Source organism: Equus asinus, chromosome 11 (genome assembly GCF_041296235.1).
Source record: "Equus asinus isolate D_3611 breed Donkey chromosome 11, EquAss-T2T_v2, whole genome shotgun sequence".
Classification (NCBI taxonomy): domain Eukaryota; kingdom Metazoa; phylum Chordata; class Mammalia; order Perissodactyla; family Equidae; genus Equus; species Equus asinus.
In genome coordinates, this window is record NC_091800.1 from 50425387 (window position 1) to 50445635 (window position 20249).

Below are 20249 nucleotides of genomic sequence, written 5' to 3' on the forward strand. Positions count from 1 at the left end.
TTTTAAGACTTTATTTTTTAGAGCAGTTTTAGCTGTGCAGGAAAATTGAGAGGAAAGTACAGAGATCTGCTAACCTTTTTAGATTCAGTTTTTTATGTATTCTGATTTTTTTCTTTAATGTAGCCCAGCACTCTGAGGTGTACATTGAAAGCAGCATCAAATAGTTTTGAGTGCTGTGAAGCACTGATGTAATAAATACTCTTGATTCAGAGGATGCTTCAAGCTGAATTTTAAGTGTTTGTTGTCATGTTCCCACAAAAGAGAAAACAGCTACCCATTCAAACACTGTTATAAAATATTTTACTCTAATTTTATCTCATACATGCTTTGATTTATTTTAAGGCAACATTCTTTTCGTTATATTTGTTTCACTTAAGCACTTTTATCTTCACATACCTGCGGTACCTATTTTTTGCCTTTATAAGATGGCCAAATATTGCTACATATTGTTTATCTTATTAATGACATTACATATTTTATTTGATCATGATATGATAGATGCATTGAATTACTCTAAATGCATGCTTGAAATTCTTATAAATCCACAGTACAGTTGTTAAACATACTCAGCGTTTTTAACTGAGCAAAAAAAGATCTCTCACATTCATTTAAGAATTAGCTTGTAAGCCAAAAATGACAGATGTAGTATTACAGCTGAGCAGTGAACTGCTTGCAGAAATCATCTCAATGGCAGAAACATTTGAACAAATACCCAGATGCCTTCTGAGTTCCTTCCTCTTGTCCTGTAGTTGCAACCTTGATGGTGGTTTTATAAGTTTTCTGTACCTGCTTTTCTTTTTTTTCAGCTCAGAAAATTTCACTATTGAAAGGGAAAGGCCAGAGTAACTAGAACTCTGTTTTTCTATAATTTTATGTGTACATTTTTAAACTTCAGTAATTGCTCTCCTAATTTTCATTGAAAGTAGTTTGATTTAGTGTCTAGGTATATATTTTAAAACTTTGTAATATTGAGATAACAAAAAAGTGAAAGAGAACCGTTGGTAGAGCAGTAGATAGTAGTAATGCACCAAAGTAAGATCTCGAGGATAACGTTTTCTATTTTAATGTCAGTGAAAAGAAAGCAATTTAGATGTATTCTCTAACTCATTAATAATTGTTCTAAATATGTTTTCTACCTTCAAAGCATTCACATGTGCAACATTTATCAGTAAATTTTTCTCATCATATACAATGATTCTCGATTAGAAAACAAACATCCCAATAGGAGGGCATGTTACAATATTATCAAGTTGGTATATAATCTGAATAACAGGAGATTCTGATCTTCCCTCCTTTCCAACTGATATGTGAATTGATATAATTGAAGAACATAACCATCATATTTAAATATTTAAAGATCTTGTGATATGAGAAGTTATTTTTAAAGACATAGCTGTAGATTTTCACAAATCTGCCTTTCAAAGTTCAGTTATAAGTTGTGGTATTAATTTATATATATGTAAATGTGTATATAAATGTGCATTAATTTGATGTATTCTGAAGTATATAAAACCACATAAAAATTGTGCGGTTTCGGGGGGGGGGGTTGCTTTTTTTTAAGTAACAGATTAGGAATTGTAGATTGAGTATGGTAGAGCAGGAGTGCTTATATCCGGATTCAGAGATCTTTCAAATGTTTTCAGGATATAAGAAAACTAACCAGCCAGACTCGCTTTACTAGACATTGATGATGTAACGATAAGTACTTCATCCCTTGCTTGGCTGATAACACTTTCTTGTAAGAAGTAAAATATATCTCAGCCAAAATTATTTAAATGGAAAGTACCTAATTACTAGTCATTTTTTAAATTGCCTATATCAAAAATTTTTGAGTTACCTTTAGCAAAGTTACTTTTAAGATAAGCCATGTCATGTAAAAACAACTCTTTTCTCCAACCTCCCTTTCCCCAGATCTTTACCTACAATGATAACATTTCTTCAGGATATATACTTTTTCTTTTCTTTTTGTATAACTGTAAGTGTCCTTATGTGATTTTAGATATATCCCTGATACATATCTAAATATGTATGTAAGTAATGAGTCAAGTTTATATTTTTAAAAGAAGCACATCGGAATATATGGATCCAAGTGAGACTGTCCTCCACCAAAGTAGGCACATTTGGGGCTCATACACTTCTCCCAGCAGTCCTGGCGTTGCTCAGTGCTGTTACTTTACTGTTCTTGGAGCAGCCTTTAATTGTAGTGGCCTTCTTCTTTCAAAGATGTATTTCATTTTTGGAAATTCACGCTTTATTCAGAGTAAAATTCATTGCGTTGGGTGGGTGAATAAATTGGGTACTACTGATTGGTATGAAAAATGAGGTCAGAAATTGAAGAAAGGCTACATGTGTTACAACAGAGGAATAATTAAGAATGGAAAATCATAGGGCCAATAAAATTAGTACTTATGAAAGGGGTTTAATAACATAAGATTTTTAAATTGTAATGTCAGGGAAAAAAGGATAGCAAATTCTATATGAAAGTATGATTCACAGATAGAATGGGCATAGCCAACATTTTTTTATATGGTAGTATCAAAAGTTGATAATGTGGAGAAACCGTATTTCGTACACTTCTGGTAGCATTTTAAATTGATATCGCCAATGGGAGGAAAATTGGGCAGTATCCATTAAAATTTAAAATCCTTTGATCCAACAATTCCACTTTATGATATCTTTCTTAAAGAAACATTCACTTGTGCACAGGAGGCATTATTTAGGATGGTCTTTGAAACACTGCATATAATAAAAAATTGGAAACAATCTAAATGTTCATCAGTTTAAGTTAAATAAATGAATCGGAATTAATTAAATGATTATGTCTACCTTGTGGTTTACTGTTGTAGCAAATTAAAAGAACGAAGTACAGATATGGAAAAATCCAAAAACATATTCTTAAGTGAAAAAAAGAAGTTACAGAGCACATATGACATGATGCCATTTTTTAAAAAAGAAAAAGGAGACTGATATATCCTTCTGTGTGTAATACATTTGAATTGTTTTTAAAAAAGATACACAAAAAACTGAGAACAGTGGCTATCTCTGAAAGGAGAAATTAAGCTGAGTGGTAATAAAGAGGTCTTTAATCTTTCTTTGTAATATTTGGAGTTTTTACCCTAAGAATTGATTTTATAAATTACTTACAGATTTGAAAATAAATTTGAAAATATTTGTACAGGAAAGAAAAGGAAATATATGGAAATATAAAGAGCAATTATCTTTATGGGCATATGATTGATATTTTTCTTCTTTATGTTCTCTGTATTTTCTAAAATTCTATAATAAGTATGTATTGCTTGTACAATAAGCACAAAAATTAAAAGGACATTTTTTTAAAAACACAACGGGGGGCCGACCTGGTAGTGTAACAGATAAGTTTGCACACTTTGCTTTGGCGGCCCAGGGTTTGCCAGTTCAGATACCAGGCGCAGATCTATGCACTGCTTATCAAGCCATGCTGTGGCAGGCGTCCTACATATAAAATAGAGCAAGATGCGCACAAATGTGAGCTCGGGGCCAATGTTCCTCACCGCAAAAAGAGAAGGATTGATGGCAGATGTTAGCTCAGGGCTAGTCTTCCTCAAGAAAAAACAAAAAACACTTCGACCGTAAATGCTAAAAGGACATTTCTTATGTGGTTTATTAATTACCTCAGAATAAAAATGAATTCAAATTATTTTAAAACAATTACAGAATTGTTTGTCCAAATAAGTATCTGTTTCCAGTCCCGTGAAATAGTATCACTCATCCTGATATCACCAGTGCACTTGTTAAACGTTCTCTTTCTTTTAGTTGCAATTCATATAGATTAGACTCTCTAGTAAATCCATTAGTGTAGTTTTGGTACATAATTTTAACTACTGGTTTAAGATACCAAGTTTCAAATCAGTGTAAAGGATTTCTGTTGCCTTCATATGTTTGATGTTGTATCTGTTCTTTAAACTGAAAAAGTCTATATTATATAAATCTTGAATATGATACATGACCAGTAAATATTTTCTGATTAACCAATTAGTTGAGTTCTAAAATACAGGTTTTAAACTGAATAAATGTATATTTTGCCAAAAAAATAAAATCAAATACGGGTTTTAGTGAACCCTGGTATACATGTCTTTGCTCAAATATCACCTTAACAAAGAAATACTCTCCCTGCCCAACCTCTTTAAAATAGTACTTCCACTAATATCTCTATCATTCTCTATTCCCTCGCTCTGCTTTGTTTGTTTATTTATTTATTTATTTGAACTTATTAGCATTATCACCTTACATTTGTGTGTCTGTCTCCCACCATTAAAGAGTATTGATGCTATTTATGGTCCACTGGTATCTAATAGTGCCTAGAACTCTTAGGTGCACAATAAATATTTTTAAATGAATTAGATGTTGAGGAATGAAATATTCTGGTTAATGGAAAGTCAGCCCTATATAAAATAGCAGTTTTAAAGAAGAAATACAAAATGTTGTGTCTTGTGGTATCCTATACTTCTTATATTTTAAATATATAGTTGGTGGAATACTAGTTAATATATTAGCTATAGATCTATAGGTATACAGATAGATATATACTTCTGAAAGCAAGAAAAAAAAAACTTCAGAGAGAATTGAAAGCTCAGTGGTTTAATTTAGTATTTTTAACCTAAAGTGATTAAACTCAGCCACAGAAGTAGAAAACGCGAATGAACAGTTTTTTTTCTCAATTCTTAATTGGAGTAAGTGAATTTTAGGGATTGGTTAACTATCATTCAGTGACTCATCCAGAGGCATTTTGAACATGTGGTACAGGTCTGGAAAAACAAACAAAATTCTCTGTGAAAAGAATGGAAGAGTTTTATTCCCTTGGGATTAGAAATAGGCATGAAGAATAGTTAAGGTAAGGATTAGTTATTAGCTCAACCAAAATGAATAATTGAAAGGGAATTGGACATCAACTCCGAGACCTTATTAAAAGAACAGGAGAAAGAGGAGTCTGAAACGCCAAAGTAAAATGGGATTGGTATCCCACCTATGTAAGCAAGGCTGATTCTCAGTTGATTAGAGATGTCAGCTTCTGCCCTTGTCGACTCCAGTTTCCACAGCAGAGTCCACTTAAGGCTTCCTATCTGGAGACTCAAGCCTATCTCTGTTTCAAAGCACCCGTTTTACATGTAGGAAGTTTTTTGGCAGCTTCTACTCCATTTGCTTGTAGAATTTAGAATTCTCCTCCTCAGAGGAAGGATTTAGTGGTCCAGCCATGACTATCTGCTCCCGTGCATTCTTCTAAACCACAGTGTTTTTCTCTGTATTGACCCTCAGAGTACCTTTCAATACGTTCCGCCCAGTTTATCTACCTAATGCCTGACCACTAAAAATCTTTCCCTGAACCCTTACCAGTACTGGAAATCCTGCTGCTTTGCTTAGCTTCTTTTGCCCGTCTTCCTTGTGCAGGTTTTACTTCCTGTCCTCTCTGTCTACACACAATTGTCCTCCTGCACACAGACTTAAAATGCCTTGCCTCAACTGCGGCTCTGCCTTACTTCCAAATTGAACCAAGTCTTAAAATTTCTTAATAGAAGGACCACTTCCTGGTCCTGGTGATTACAGGAACTTCATCACTGAAAACAATATTTTTTGAGTATTTTGCCATAGAAGGCCTCTCTACCAAATGAGATTAGATCACTGGGTTCAGACTAATTAATCCAGTTTTAATATTGGGGAAGCCAGGAACAATTTGTGGGCAAAATTCAAAGATCAGTTGTTGTTTCACATTGGGATAAAAAGCTAAGATTAAATAAAAGGCTCATAATTATATACATCTTTCACCTTACTCAATGGTAACCTTGTTGACAACGTTGAGAATAAACCATATACATTGCTTGACTTAATATATCAGAGTATAATGAGCAAAACTTTCACTGTAGAATATATGTAAAGACTGCTGATGTAAATAGTGTCATGAAAACCTGTTGTTATTTAGTGTTTTATCTATTGCCTTTGTTCAAATGAGTTCTCCCATTTCTGAGAATAGAATGCCACGTTGATGTCTCTTTTGCCATTATTTCTAAGCATTGCAGAACATTCCATGCTATTTGAAGTTTAAGTCACCTTAGCCTGAGAGCATTTCTTATGAGTTAGCGTCTTTGTAGCTCCCTATCTAATAACTGATTTGTACTTTTTAACGTGTCTTTTCTTTGTACATCCAGCTCCAAAATCTGTTGGTGGTGAATATTCCTTAAGAGCAAACAGTTTATTCTAGGGCTTTGTATTACTGTTGTTCAAGTGGTATGTGGTCTATGGGTGAATCTTATGAAGACTAAAATCCTGGTTACAAATGTAGCATAAAGAGTAAGCTAGCCACATTTGGGGCCTTGATGACATGGCTGTGAGGACAGTTGGAGATCCTGATTATACTTTAACTTGACCTCTTAAAGTTACTATGATGAATCAGAATGTCAAACCTAAAGTTGTTAACATGTGAATAATATTGACTTAGTTCAAATCAGATGTTCACATTAACGGGATGAGATGAGAAGTCTGAGTCAGTGAAGTAAAATGTGACAGGTTATATTAGCAAAACAAGTTAAGAGTGAGTTACCTGAAACTGTCACGCTATGCTCTTGTCATCCCCATTCCTCACTGCTGCAATGGCTTTGCAGCTGTAATGTTTCTTCAGCATTTTCACAGTTCAATTTAGCAAATTAAAATAATAGTAATTATAACAAAAGCATAATGGTTTGAGGCAGATTCTTTCACTGTATAAACAACATGAGGATAGATTAGTCCTTTAGAATTATCACTTGATTTATAGAAATAGCAATTTATTCCACTTAGTATTCTCAGTTTTCTAGGAGATACCTATTGTTATTTAGCTTTTCAATTTAGAGGAAGAATAATAGTGCTGAAAGTAACTTTCAAGTGCCATATAATGAATGAAAAGTGCAGGTGGGATCTAAAAGCTTAAGTCATTAATTTCCTATTTGGAGTTGGCGTTGATCTCAGAGTTACTCACGATGTCCTGAATCCATAAAAAGGCAAACTTTACAGTTTAATCTTTTCAAAATAAGTTATTTTAAAGATCAATATCACTTTTTAAATGACTTATCCAGAATTTATTTCAGTAATATGATCTAGTGTGTCCCATAGTTTAGCATACAAAATAGGTATGGATTTCACACATGTTTTATACATTTATATTTATAAAACAATTTACCCCAGGGAGTACAGGGACATTTTCATGTCAATAAAATAGTGAATTAATGAATTTTTGAGTAAAATAATTTTTTACTACCTCACACTCACAAGGATCAAAAAGAGACAATGATAAATTTTGATAAGGATGTGGAGAAATTGCTACCCTCATAATTACTGGTGAGAATGTAAAGTAGAGCAACCACATTGGAAAGCAGTTTGGCAGTTCCTCAAAAAGTTAAAACTCGAGTGACCATTTGACCTAGTTCTTTTCCTAGGTATATAACCAAGAGAAATGAAACATGTTTACACAAAAACTTGTACGCAGATATTCATAGCAGCATTCTTCATAGTAGCCAAGAAGTGGAAACAACCCAAATGTCCATCAGCTAATGAATGGATAAACAAAATGTGGTATATCCATACAATGGAATATTATTCAGCCATAAATTCATGCTACAACATGGATGAACCGTGAAAACATCAGAAGACCACGTGTTATATGATTCCATTTATGTGAAATGTCCAGAGTAAGCAAATCCATAGAGACAGAAAGTAGATTGGTAGTTTTGAGGGCCTGGGGGGAGAGGGAAATATGGGGTGGCTGCTAAATGGACATGGAATTTGTAATCAGATAGTGGTAATGTACAATTTTGTGAATATACTAAGAACTATAAAAAGTGAAATGTACACTTTAAAAGAGTGAACTTTATGGTATGTATATTATGTCTCAATAAAAAAATTATCACCGTTTGCCTGTCCGTATAAAAAGGCATTTTTAAAATCAAATTGTAATAAGTTTTATATATATATACTTAATGCTAGAACTTTCCAAAAAGCTAAACACAGAAGCTGACATTCACCTTAAAGCCTTGCTATATATTAAGGAATGTGTACCAATATGCACTGAATGGAACTTCCACCAATTTGAACGTGAGATGCTTTCCCCAAAGATAAGAGTGCCAAGAGTGAGGTAGCCTATAGCAAATAGCTAATGCCCGTCTTCTCTGCTTATACTTTGAACATTATTATTATTGTCACTTGCAAGAGTGAAATGACCTTTAAAAAACATTCGAAAGTTTACCTGACCTCAGTGTCAGAATATCATGTACTAGTGGAAAGATCATTGCTATAGAGTCAAATATAGCTGAAATTTACTAGCAGCTCTTCCTGTTAAGAAATTATTTGAGGGGACTGGCCCAGTGGCATAGTGGTTAAGTTCACATGCTCTGCTTCAGCCGCGCAGGGTTTGCCAGTTTGGATGCCAGGCATGGACCTGTGCACTGCTTGTCAAACCATGCTGTGGCAGGCATCGCACATAAAAAGTAGAAGAAGATGGGCTTGGATGTTAGCTCAGGGCCAGTCTTCCTCAGCAAAAAAAAAAACAAGGAGGATTGATGGTGGATATTAGCTCAGGGCTAATCTTCCTCAAAAAAAAAAAAGAAATTATTTGACATTTCTGAGCTCAGGTTCCTCATCTGCAAAATACCTAATAGGGTTGTTGTAAGGATTAGAGATACCACGAACAAAACAGTTTGTGCTTTCTGCTTCTCTGCCCTACACATACTCTTGTTTCTAACCCCTACAACACTTCTCACCCCAAACTTCCTCCTGCCACACACACACACACACACCCCTATACAAAGTGAGTAAAGTCTCCTTCCTGTATGTTCCCAGTGAACCTAGGGATTACCCTATTGAAGCACTCAGCATCTTCTGTTGAATTTTCATGTTTATTTGCCTATCTTCCCCAGAAAACTAAGTTCTTTAAGGGGGGAAAAACCATATTTTGTCTACCATTGTATTCACATTTACCTAACATAGTGACTAGCTCAATAAATATTTGAATAAATGAATTTTAGTAACATATCTAGCCTTATACTGGGTCCGTAATAGCTCCATGAAAAGGTATAGCATGTCTGTGTTTTGCTTTCTGTTAGAACATCATCAACCTGAAGCATTTTCAAATTTATAGCATGTAGTGCTTTCTATGTTAAGTGGAAATGTTTTTATTACTAGTTATACCTATCTAATGAAGAGAATATTCCTTACCTGTGTTGTAATAGACTGCTTGTTATATATTTATCTTTGAAATTTGCACATTATGTTTTCTTATAATATCCAAATATATGCATTTACTAACTTTAAAATTTATTTTATAAGTATATCAAGAATTTGCAGTTTAATGTGCATATTTCATGCCATTCTTCTCCATCTGACATTATTTAGACTTAGAATGAAATAGCAAGCTTGGAAACAATGCTGTAGATTTAAGAAGGTCTATGAAATTTATAGAAATTAAATCATTTTAAGCAATATAGCTGAAACTTGCTCTTACCATTTTTTGTTTTAAATGTCTTCAAAATAATAATAATAGACAGACTAATTATTTCTGGATGGACGGAATGAAAGTAAGAGAACAGTAGAGGAAGTTTAAATGGTATAATTTGTTCTGTGGACTTAGCACATTTCCTTACATACCCCTATCTAAATTATTTACAGAAGCTTTGCTGAATAAATATGTTATTAACTGCATAATAATAGGATATGGAAAAAGTAAAGTAATGCTTATGTTTATATAAATCATCGAGATTTCTATAGTCTCGTAACCATTCTGCTTCTTTCAGGTACAGGGAACTACAACTTAGTGCAGAAAGCAAAGTAACAGAATTTCTCCATCAAAGTAAATTAAAATCCTTTGAAAGTGAACGTGTTCAACTTATACACGAGGAAACTGCAAGAAATCTCACACACTGTCAAATGGAATGTGAGAAATATCAGAAAAAATTGGAGGTACATGTACAAGCTTTTCTTTTAAAATTAGCATAGCCTATAAGGTCCGTAAGTACAAGGTCTATATCATATTGAGCTTTTTTTCTCCTATGGGACCTGGCACTGTCCTGCAATACACACACACAAAAAAGAAATACATATTTCAGAAAGAAGTGTACCAAAAAGGACTGGAATTATTAGAAAACCAAAAAATGGAAAAAGATCTTATTAACAATAGCAATCAAAAATATATAAACACTTGAAATATTTTCAATAAGAACAGTACAGAGCCTGTATCAAGAAAAGGCTAGAATTTAACCATCTTTCTGTGTATTCAGTATTATATAGTTTTCATCAAGTGATATTATATATTCATTTCTAATCAAATGCTAGCATTTTTTTAACTGAAAAAACAATTCTATAGTACAACCAAAAGAAAAAAGAATACTTGATATTTTTAGAGAAGATATTTAAAAAGAAATAATGAAAGGAAATATATTTCATATTTTAAAATGCATTCTGAGGCAAGAATAATTAAAACAGAGAAAAGAAGTCTACAAATGGTATAAAGCTCAAAAAGACATTCACATAAATTCAAAAATTTATTCATGGTAAAGGTTATATTTCAACTCAGTGGGGAAAGATGAATTGGACAATAAATGGAGCTGTGATAATCACTTGAGAATTTAGAGAAAATAGTTGGATTTAGACTTCACACCATGTACCAAAATAAAACTCAGATCCTAAGCTAAATGTAAATACAGAAGCATAAAACTATTAGAAGTAAAAACTGATGAAATTTTATATTACATCAGTTTGGGGATTAATCTGTTAATCTATTGATTAAAGTAGGGGGGAAAGTAATGTAGGAAAAGTAAAAAGTAAAACCTTTAACACCTTCTGTATGTTTTAAAAAAGAGTGAATTCGGTGCTGGCCCAGTGGTATAGTGGTTAAGTTCGCATGCTGTGCTTTGGCAACCCGGGATTCGCAGGTTTGGATCCTGGGCACAAACCTACACACCGCTTATCAAGCCATGCTTTAGTGGCATCCCACATACAAAATAGGAGAAAATTGGCACAGATGTTAGCTTAGGGACAATCTTCCTCAAGCGTTATATATGTGTTATATATGAGAAAGGGCCTATGTCCTTAATTTTAAAAGATCTCTTACCAGGAGAACATAGATTCTTTTATTCTAGATAAATAGGTGGAAAGAAGGAACAGACCATTTCTAAGAAAAGAAATGCAGATTGCTAAGAAATAGATGAAAATATGTATTCTCCTTAAAAATTAAAGAAATATAAATTTAAGCTTTTTTCACCTTTATATAAATCTATTTGTTGTTTTTAAAGTGCTGGCCAGAGTACCCTTAAATATGAAATCTCCTGCAGTTAGACAATGGAATGTCCTTTCTGGAGGACAATATGGTAATCTTTGTTAAAGTCCTTAAAAGTTAATCCTGTCGTTTTAGTTAACAGAATTGTACATAAAGAAATAATAAGAGAAGCTTATAAAGGTTTACATTAATGGTGTACATCACAGCATTAATTTATTGTGGTGAAAATTGGAAGTAACTGTCCAACAGTAGAGAATTAAACAATTTTCAATTAGTATCTTATAAATTATATGTTTATCTTTATTCATGCATTGTATGATTACATGGAATAATTTTCTTGACCATATCAGATTTTGAGGGAATGCTTATTAAAAATTGAATGAAAGATGCAGTAATGTCATTTGCATGCTTAATTAGCTAATGATATAAGTATTCATTGCAGTAATCTCTCAGAGATTACGTTTCTGAAAAGTACCTGATAAGTAAAACTAAGATTAGCAAGATAAAGGGTCTCACAGAAAAATGAAGCCTTAGGGAAAAACATAAAAAAAGATGTTAAATACATACATATTTAAGGAAATAGAAGCAAAAGTTGTAGATGGTGTCTACTTCTAAAATCTTTTGAGTACTTAAAACTTTTTCACACACCTTCAGGAAACTGCTGCAGTCGTAGTCTCCTATGGCAGATTCTCCCTATATTTCCCATCAGACCATATTAGCTTAGCTCTGATTTGGAATTTATCATTTGCAAGTTATGTTTTTCATGGTTTAAATTTCATAATTCCTAGCAAAATGCCTTTCCTTTTCCTTTTCACATTGGATGATTTTGCTTAACGGTGTGTCTTGGAGTGGGGCCGGGGCTGGGGCTTATATATAGAAAGAAAGAGAAGCACTTCCTCTCTCTCTCTGCACTTCTGAAACAAACATTTCACTAAACCATACTTTACGACATACAGTGCTTATGTTTTCTAGACGGTTCTATTTTATTATTTTTAGCTGGTTGCAATCCAAATTGATTTCATGACCTCCTAAAGATCGCAACGTGTATTATGAAAACCACTCTCCCATAGAACTACCCACTTTGGTCTGCGGATGCAGATGACTAGTAATTATTGTGTTCTTTTGTGTAAAGGTCTTATATAAACAAAAACCTTTGCGAAAAATATTATGATTCTAAAAGCTCTGGTTGATAAAACTGAGACTTTAGGGGAATGTCTTTACATTTTTTCCTCTGTTAAACTGGGAGCCTTGAGAGGACAGGGACTATTCATTTATCATTGTGTCACCAATACCTAACATAGTGCCTTGCTCAAGGTGGAGGCTCAATAAATATTTAATGAGTGAAAGGATGGTTTGATGAATGCTAATATAGTACCATTGTTTGAATCCATTTTTCTGAAATATTAGAAGATGGTAAGACAATTCTTATTTATAGTGAATTTAGAAATAATTTTTGGGGGCCAGCCCAGTGGCACAGCGGTTAAATTCACACATTCCGCTTCGGCGGCCCAGGGTTCGCTGGTTCCGATCCTGGGTGCAGACATGGCACCACTTGGCGTGCCATGCTGTGATAGGCATCCCACATATAAAGTAGAGGAAGATGGGCACAGATGTTAGCTCAGGGCCAGTCTTCGTCAGCAAAAAGAGGAGGATTGGCAGGAGTTAGCTCAGAGCTGATCTTCCTCCAAAAAAAAAAAAAAGAATTTTTGTGAGTAAAGATTTTTATAATTATATACTTTTCTGTGGCTTTTACCCAATATTCTCATTGATTTATAACTTGGGGACAGTTTATTTTATTTTTTCTTAATTATCAATTGGCAAAGGCTCCCAAAACGCTGGCTCTATATTTTTGTCTCTTTTTAAAGCAATTGTTGACCTATAATTTTGTATTGTCATTCATTTTATGTGTAATGATATATTTTATATATAATTTTAGATAATTTTTATTGTTATTCTGTTATTTAAGGGAAGGAAATATCCACTGTGAGAACTCGATATTTAATGGATTCCTAAAAGCAATCGACCTATTTTATGCATTCATGTTTAAACTCAAATGTGCATATATTGGGTTTTCCTAAAGAAACTTTAATATAATAGCCTTCTATACTTCCAATAATCAAATTCTTCTTTGGCTTTTCAGCAACAGTAATAAATTTATTCATAGCAGCCACTCAGAGAAATCCATAGTAAAAGGGAATTTTTCACCATGGGGTACAGAGGCGTTGGAAGATACCCCAAACCGGAAGTTTCTGGGGATCACTCCCCTTTGTTATGAAGAGAGAATTTTAAATTGTATCTCTCAATTTAATGCTGCTTTTAAATCTCTTCCTAAAATATTTTATGAAATATCCCATCTTTCACATTTTGATTCTTTATGTCTTTAGATATCCATTTCTGTAGTTTTTGTGTAGTGTTTTTGTTGGGGGAAGTGGGGTACAAATGAACAGTATTACCTGTGCTATGCGAGTAGTCATTTAACACTATTCTTACTGATCTTCTCTTTTGACAGTAGAATTAATTAGTGTCGTCAGCCACCAGATTCTTAATAAATTACATCCCAATATAATGAACTTTATGAAAGCCCCAGATTGTTTCACTGAGCAGTGATTTTGTTATAATGAATTAATATCTCTAGAAAACACATTCCCAGTCAGCAAGAATAAAGAAGAAATAATGCTAAAACATGAATTTTCTTTTTCTGACCCAATCAGGGACACTAGAAATCATCTTACAAATATTATTCCCATGTTATTATTTCTCCACCCTCCAAAGGAATGTATTTGGAGGGTGGAGGATAATGTTTAGTTTACTTTGGGGGGAAGTTTTGATGGAAATAATTGAAGGAAATGAGATGGAATAGATTACGGAAAATTAAATTCTAATTTCTATTTGTTAAAAACTGTAAATAGCTCTTCTGCATCTCCTCCTTTTTCCACATCACAGAAGGCACACAATCACATGCTTTTGTTGAGGTGAACTTTATGTCATTAGAGAAAATAAGATGTCTTCAAAATTGTCTAGTTATGGAGAATGCAGGATAATTAAATCAGTGGATCTCTATTTCTATGAGCTATTTAATACAAAGTTCTCATAATTGTATTTCTTACAGTAGTAATAGTATTTTTCAACACTTACGATGTTCTAGGCACTCTGCGAAGTACTGTGAATTGTGAATTTATCATCTCATTTAATCCTACCAACAATATTTTGGGGTAGGCCTAGAGGATAAGCAATTGCCTTAGATCACAACTAATAAACGTTAAAGCCAGGACTGAAGTCCAAATCTTTCTGGCTCCAAACCATATTCTTAACTATAATATTTTATTGCTTCTCAGAAAATACTACAATACTTATGCTGTGTTAGGAAGCAGGTGTAATACCACTCCAGAATTTAGCCTGTACTATTAAGTAAACTTTCTAGACAATTGGAATCTAATTTAAGCATTAAAACATTTCTTTGTCACTAGAAATGTCTCCTTTTTTAGTGAATTCGTTATCATCAAAGTGATTCCTTCAATGAGTTACCTTGAAGAAGACAAGATTTTTGTTCTTACCCACAATAACTTCAATTTCAATGCCTTTTGTATCTCCTTTTTATGTATTTTTTAATCCTTTTTTCTATACAAAGGCATTTTCTGATACTGCCCCAAGTAGCACTTCACATTGCATTTTGATTTGCTGCTTTGAATTTTTCAGGTAAGAGTAAATGAAATAAGCTCCGATGGAAAGCTGAAGGGCTCGTTATGAGTATATCGTTTTTACCCACAGCTTTGTCAGGCTCTCTTAAATAACCATGATTGCCAGAGAAATGGCCTCTGTGGCATTATTACGTTTTTTGAATTCTAACAAGCAAATGCTAGTCTTACTCATAACTATTTTAAATTTTAAGTTTGTTTTTTATTCAGTTTATGCAATAAAATGCTTTGTAATTTTCAGTTTAAAACAACTGAATGATTTACCTTAGAAATAAATATATTTTACTCCCTCAGTCATCTCAATTGAGCTACTTTCTCTTCATATTTAAATCATTAAAAAATAAGAGAAAAAGCTAAAAATATCTTGTATCACATTTTGGCTAACCGTTAACCTATTTAATTCTGCCTTTGCAATTTTTTTCTTCCACTATTAGGTTTTAACTAAAGAATTTTATAGTCTCCAAGCCTCTTCTGAAAAACGCATTACTGAACTTCAAGCACAGAACTCTGAACATCAAGCAAGACTAGACATTTATGAGAAATTGGAAAAAGAGCTCGATGAAATAATAATGCAAACAGCAGAAAGTAAGTCTCCCACCACCCCACGTACACAGCTCTTTTTTCTGGCAGGAGAATGAACCTGGTCTCGTTTCTAAAACTGCTTTGGTATATTTCTTTAAAATGTGATTGATAACCTATTTTTAAAAATATTTGATATTTTAATAATTATTAAATCTTAATTCCAGTAGTTGGGATCAGAAAAAAATAGGTTAACTATGATAGATTTTATCTTTTCACTTATTTAGTTCACTCCTTCAACAATTCTTAAGTGTTTACATATGCCAGGATCTGGGGATATGTAGTTCATGCAATAATTCTTGCTTACAGGGGTTCCTAGTCTAGTCAACTGGGAGAGACAAACATATTAACAGATAAAGTAGTGAGATAAGTGCTGTTAGTAAGAGATAGGCAGTTCTCTGTGGCAGTGCAAAAGAGATGAGTTAATTCTGCCTTGGAGGTGAGAAATACCCAAGAGGGGAGGTGACACTTGAGTCAATCTTAAAGGACAGATAGAAATTCATTGACTGTACTATATAATCTTTGACCTTTAATTTCTACTCCTTTTTTCCCCTCTTATTATGCTATCTCCCTATGTTGTCCCTGACTTTAAGGAAGTGTTTTAAATCAACATTTCACCACTGACTGAGGTGTTTGCTACAGTACATTATTTTTGTTCAAAAGTCTGAAATATCAATAGCATTCTTATAAAAGTGAGTTTAAACTTCAGTTGAAGTTGAATCTATTTGAGGTACATTTTCTTGTAAGGACTATATTATATTTATAGACCAATTTAAGAAAAGCTTCTATTTCATTCCTATCATTGTCTTTTTTCCATTTCCAAGGTCAGTGTCTGATAACTGCAATAGTTTCCAGATTATTTTCAGTTTCTTCACTGGAGTCAGAGTAATCTTTATAAAATACAGATTTGATCATACCATATACCTGCTTTAATGCCTCTCTATCATCTTCTTAAGACATCGTAAATTTGTAAGACGTCGTAAATTTGACAAAAGGCAAATTCCTTAGCCTGACTTTTTATTAGACTCTTATCTTTCTACTTTTCATACCTTGCCATTCCCTGTCATATCATATTATTTTGAAAGTTCCATACTCTTATCTCCATAACTTTGCATACGTCCCTTTGTCTAAACAAATTAGGAGTAGAAGGAAACTTCCTCAATTTGATAAAAGATATCCACAAAAAACCTATAGCTAATATCATACCCAATGATGAAGTATTAAATGCTTTCTCTGTAAGAGAGAGAACAAGACAAGGATTTCTATTTTCATAACTTATAGTAAACATTGTATTTGAGCTCCTAGCCAGAATAATACAGCAAGAAAGAAAAAAGATATATAAAGATCAGAAAGAAAGACTAAGACTATTTTCAGATTATAAAACAACCACTAACACTGATAAGTAAATTTAACAGGCTATAAAGTAATTGCACAAAGATGTACTAGAAGCAGACAATAGGAAAAGGAAATTTTTTTTTTTTTTTAATGTTATGATAGATTACAACCTTGTGAGACTTCAGTTGTACATTTTTGTTAGTCATGTTGTGGGTACACCACTTCCCCCTCCGTACCCTCCCCCCACCCCCCCTTTTCCCTGGTAACCACCGATCAGATCTCCTTCTCAATATACTAATTTCCACCTATGAGTGGAGTCATATAGAGTTCGTCTTTCTCTGACTGACTTATTTCGCTTAACATAATGCCCTCGAGGTCCATCCACGTTGTTGTGAATGGGCCAATTTCGTCTTTTTTTATGGCTGAGTAGTATTCCATTGTGTATATATACCACATCTTCTTTATCCAATCATCAGTTTCTGGGCATGTAGGCTGGTTCCACGTCTTGGCTATTGTAAATAATGCTGCGATGAACATAGGGGTGCAACGGACTCTTGAGATTTCTGATATCAGGTTCTTAGGATAGATACCCAGTAATGGGATGGCTGGGTCATAGGGTATTTCTATTTTTAACTTTTTGAGAAATCTCCATACTGTTTTCCATAGTGGCTGTACCAGTTTGCATTCCCACCAACAGTGTATGAGGGTTCCTCTTTCTCCACAACCTCTCCAACATTTGTCGTTCTTGGTTTTGGATGTTTTTGCCAATCTAACGGGGGTAAGGTGATATCTTAGTGTAGTTTTGATTTGCATTTCCCTGATGATTAGCGATGATGAACATCTTTTCATGTGTCTATTGGCCATATTCATATCTTCTTTTGAGAAATGTCTGTTCATGTCCTCTGCCCATTTTTTGATCGGGTTGTTTGTTTTTTTGTTGTTAAGTAGTGTGAGTTCTTTGTATATTATGGAGATTAACCCTTTGTCGGATAAGTGGCTTGTAAATATTTTTTCCCAATTAGTGAGCTGTTTTTTTGTTTCAATCCTGTTTTCCCTTGCCTTGAAGAAGCTCTTTAGTCTGATGAAGTCCCTTTTGTTTATTCTTTCTATTGTTTCCCTCAACTGAGGAGTTACAGTGTCCGAAAAGATTCTTTTGAAACTGATGTCAAAGAGTGTACTGCCTATATTCTCTTCCAAAAGACTTATTGTCTCAGGCCTAATCTTTAGGTCTTTGATCCATTTTGAGTTTATTTTGGTGTGTGGTGAAAAAGAATGGTCAATTTTCAATCTTTTGCATGTGGCTGTCCAGTTTTCCCAGCACCATTTGTTGAAGAGACTTTCTTTTCTCCGTTGTAGGCCCTCTGCTCCTTTGTCGAAGATTAGCTGTCCATAGATGTGTGGTTTTATCTCTGGGCTTTCAATTCTGTTCCATTGATCTGTGGACCTGTTTTTGTACCAGTACCATGCTGTTTTGATCACTGTAGCTTTGTAGTATGTTTTGAAATCGGGGATTGTGATTCCGCCGGCTTTGTTTTTCTTGCTCAGGATTGCTTTAGCAATTCGCGGTCTTTTGTTCCCCCATATGAATTTTAGGATTGTTTGTTCAATTTCTGTGAAGAATGTTCTTGGGATTCTGATTGGGATAGCATTGAATCTGTATATTGCTTTAGGTAGTATGGACATTTTAACTATGTTTATTCTTCCAATCCATGTGCAAGGAATGTTTTTCCATCTCTTTATGTCATCGCCTATTTCTTTCAAGAAAGTCTTGTAGTTTTCATTGTATAGATCCTTCACTTCCTTGGTTAAGTTTATCCCAAGGTATTTTATTCTTTTCGTTGCGATTGTGAATGGGATAGAGTTCTTGAGTTCTTTTTCTGTTAGTTTATTGTTAGTGTATAGAAATGCTACTGATTTATGCACGTTAATTTTATACCCTGCTACTTTGCTGTAGTTGTTGATTATTTCTAATAGTTTTTCTGTGGATTCTTTGGGGTTTTCTATGTATAAGATCATGTCGTCTGCAAACAACGAGAGTTTTACTTCTTCGTTACCTATTTGGATTCCTTTTATTTCTTTTTCCTGCCGAATTGCTCTGGCCAGCACCTCCAGTACTATGTTGAATAGGAGTGGTGAAAGTGGGCACCCTTGTCTTGTTCCTGTCCTCAGAGGGATGGCTTTCAGCTTTTGTCCATTGAGTATGATGTTGGCTGTGGGTCTATCATATATGGCCTTTATTATGTTGAGGTACTTTCCTTCTATACCCATTTTACTGAGGGTTTTTATCATAAATGGGTGTTGGATCTTGTCGAATGCTTTCTCTGCATCTATTGAGATGATCATGTGGTTTTTGTTTTTCATTTTGTTGATGTAGTGTATCACGTTGATTGACTTGCGGATGTTGAACCATCCCTGTGTCCCTGGTATAAATCCCACTTGATCATGGTGTATAATCTTTTTGATGTATTGCTGTAATCGGTTTGCCAAAATTTTGTTGAGGATTTTTGCATCTATGTTCATCAGTGATATCGGCCTGTAGTTCTCCTTCTTTGTGTTGTCCTTGTCAGGTTTGGGGATCAGAGTGATGTTGGCTTCATAGAATGTGTTAGGGAGTTCTCCGTCTTTCTCAATTTTCTGGAACAGTTTGAGGAGAATAGGTATTAAGTCTTCTTTGAATGTTTGGTAGAATTCTCCAGAGAAGCCGTCTGGTCCTGGACTCTTGTTTTTGGGGAGGTTTTTGATTACCGTTTCTATTTCCTTACTTGTGATTGGTCTATTCAGATTCTCCATTTCTTCCTGATTCAGTTTGGGGAGATTGTAGGAGTCTAGGAATTTGTCCATTTCTTCCAGGTTGTTCAATTTGTTGGCATATAGTTTTTCATAGTATTCTCTTATGATCTCTTGTATTTCATTGGTATCTGTTGTGATTTCTCCTCTATCATTCCTGATTTTATTAATTTGTGATTTCTCTCTTCTTTTCTTGGTGAGTCTGGCTAGGGGTTTGTCAATTTTGTTAATTCTTTCGAAGAACCAACTCTTTGTTTCATTGATCCTTTCTATTGTCTTTTTTGTTTCAATATCGTTTATTTCTGCTCTTATTTTTATTATTTCCCTCCTTCTACTGACTCTGGGCTTTGTTTGTTCTTCTTTTTCTAGTTCTGTTAGGTGTCGTTTGAGGTTGCTTATGTGAGCTTTTTCTTGTTTAGTGAGGTGAGCCTGTATTGCGATGAATTTCCCTCTTAGGACTGCTTTTGCTGCATCCCAAATGATTTGGTATGTCGTGTTCTCATTTTCATTTGTCTCCAGATAATATTTGATTTCTTCTTTAATTTCTTCAATGATCCATTGTTTGTTGAGAAGCGTGTTGT

The 20249-nt window shown here is 33.9% G+C and overlaps 1 protein-coding gene across 10 annotated transcripts in view; it reads left to right on the forward strand.

Annotated features, from left to right (window-relative positions):
- Positions 1-20249, forward strand: part of PIBF1 (progesterone immunomodulatory binding factor 1) — a 178664-nt gene that overhangs the window by 79354 nt on the left and 79061 nt on the right. For all 10 annotated transcript variants that reach the window (XR_011493024.1, XM_070480887.1, XM_070480888.1 and 7 more), the window contains exons 11-12: positions 9792-9957; positions 15402-15552. Coding sequence is in view for 9 of the 10 variants with exons in the window: in XM_070480887.1 (XP_070336988.1) it covers positions 9792-9957; positions 15402-15552 (317 nt within the window). In the remaining variant the exon portion in view is untranslated. The remainder of the gene's footprint in view (positions 1-9791; positions 9958-15401; positions 15553-20249) is intronic.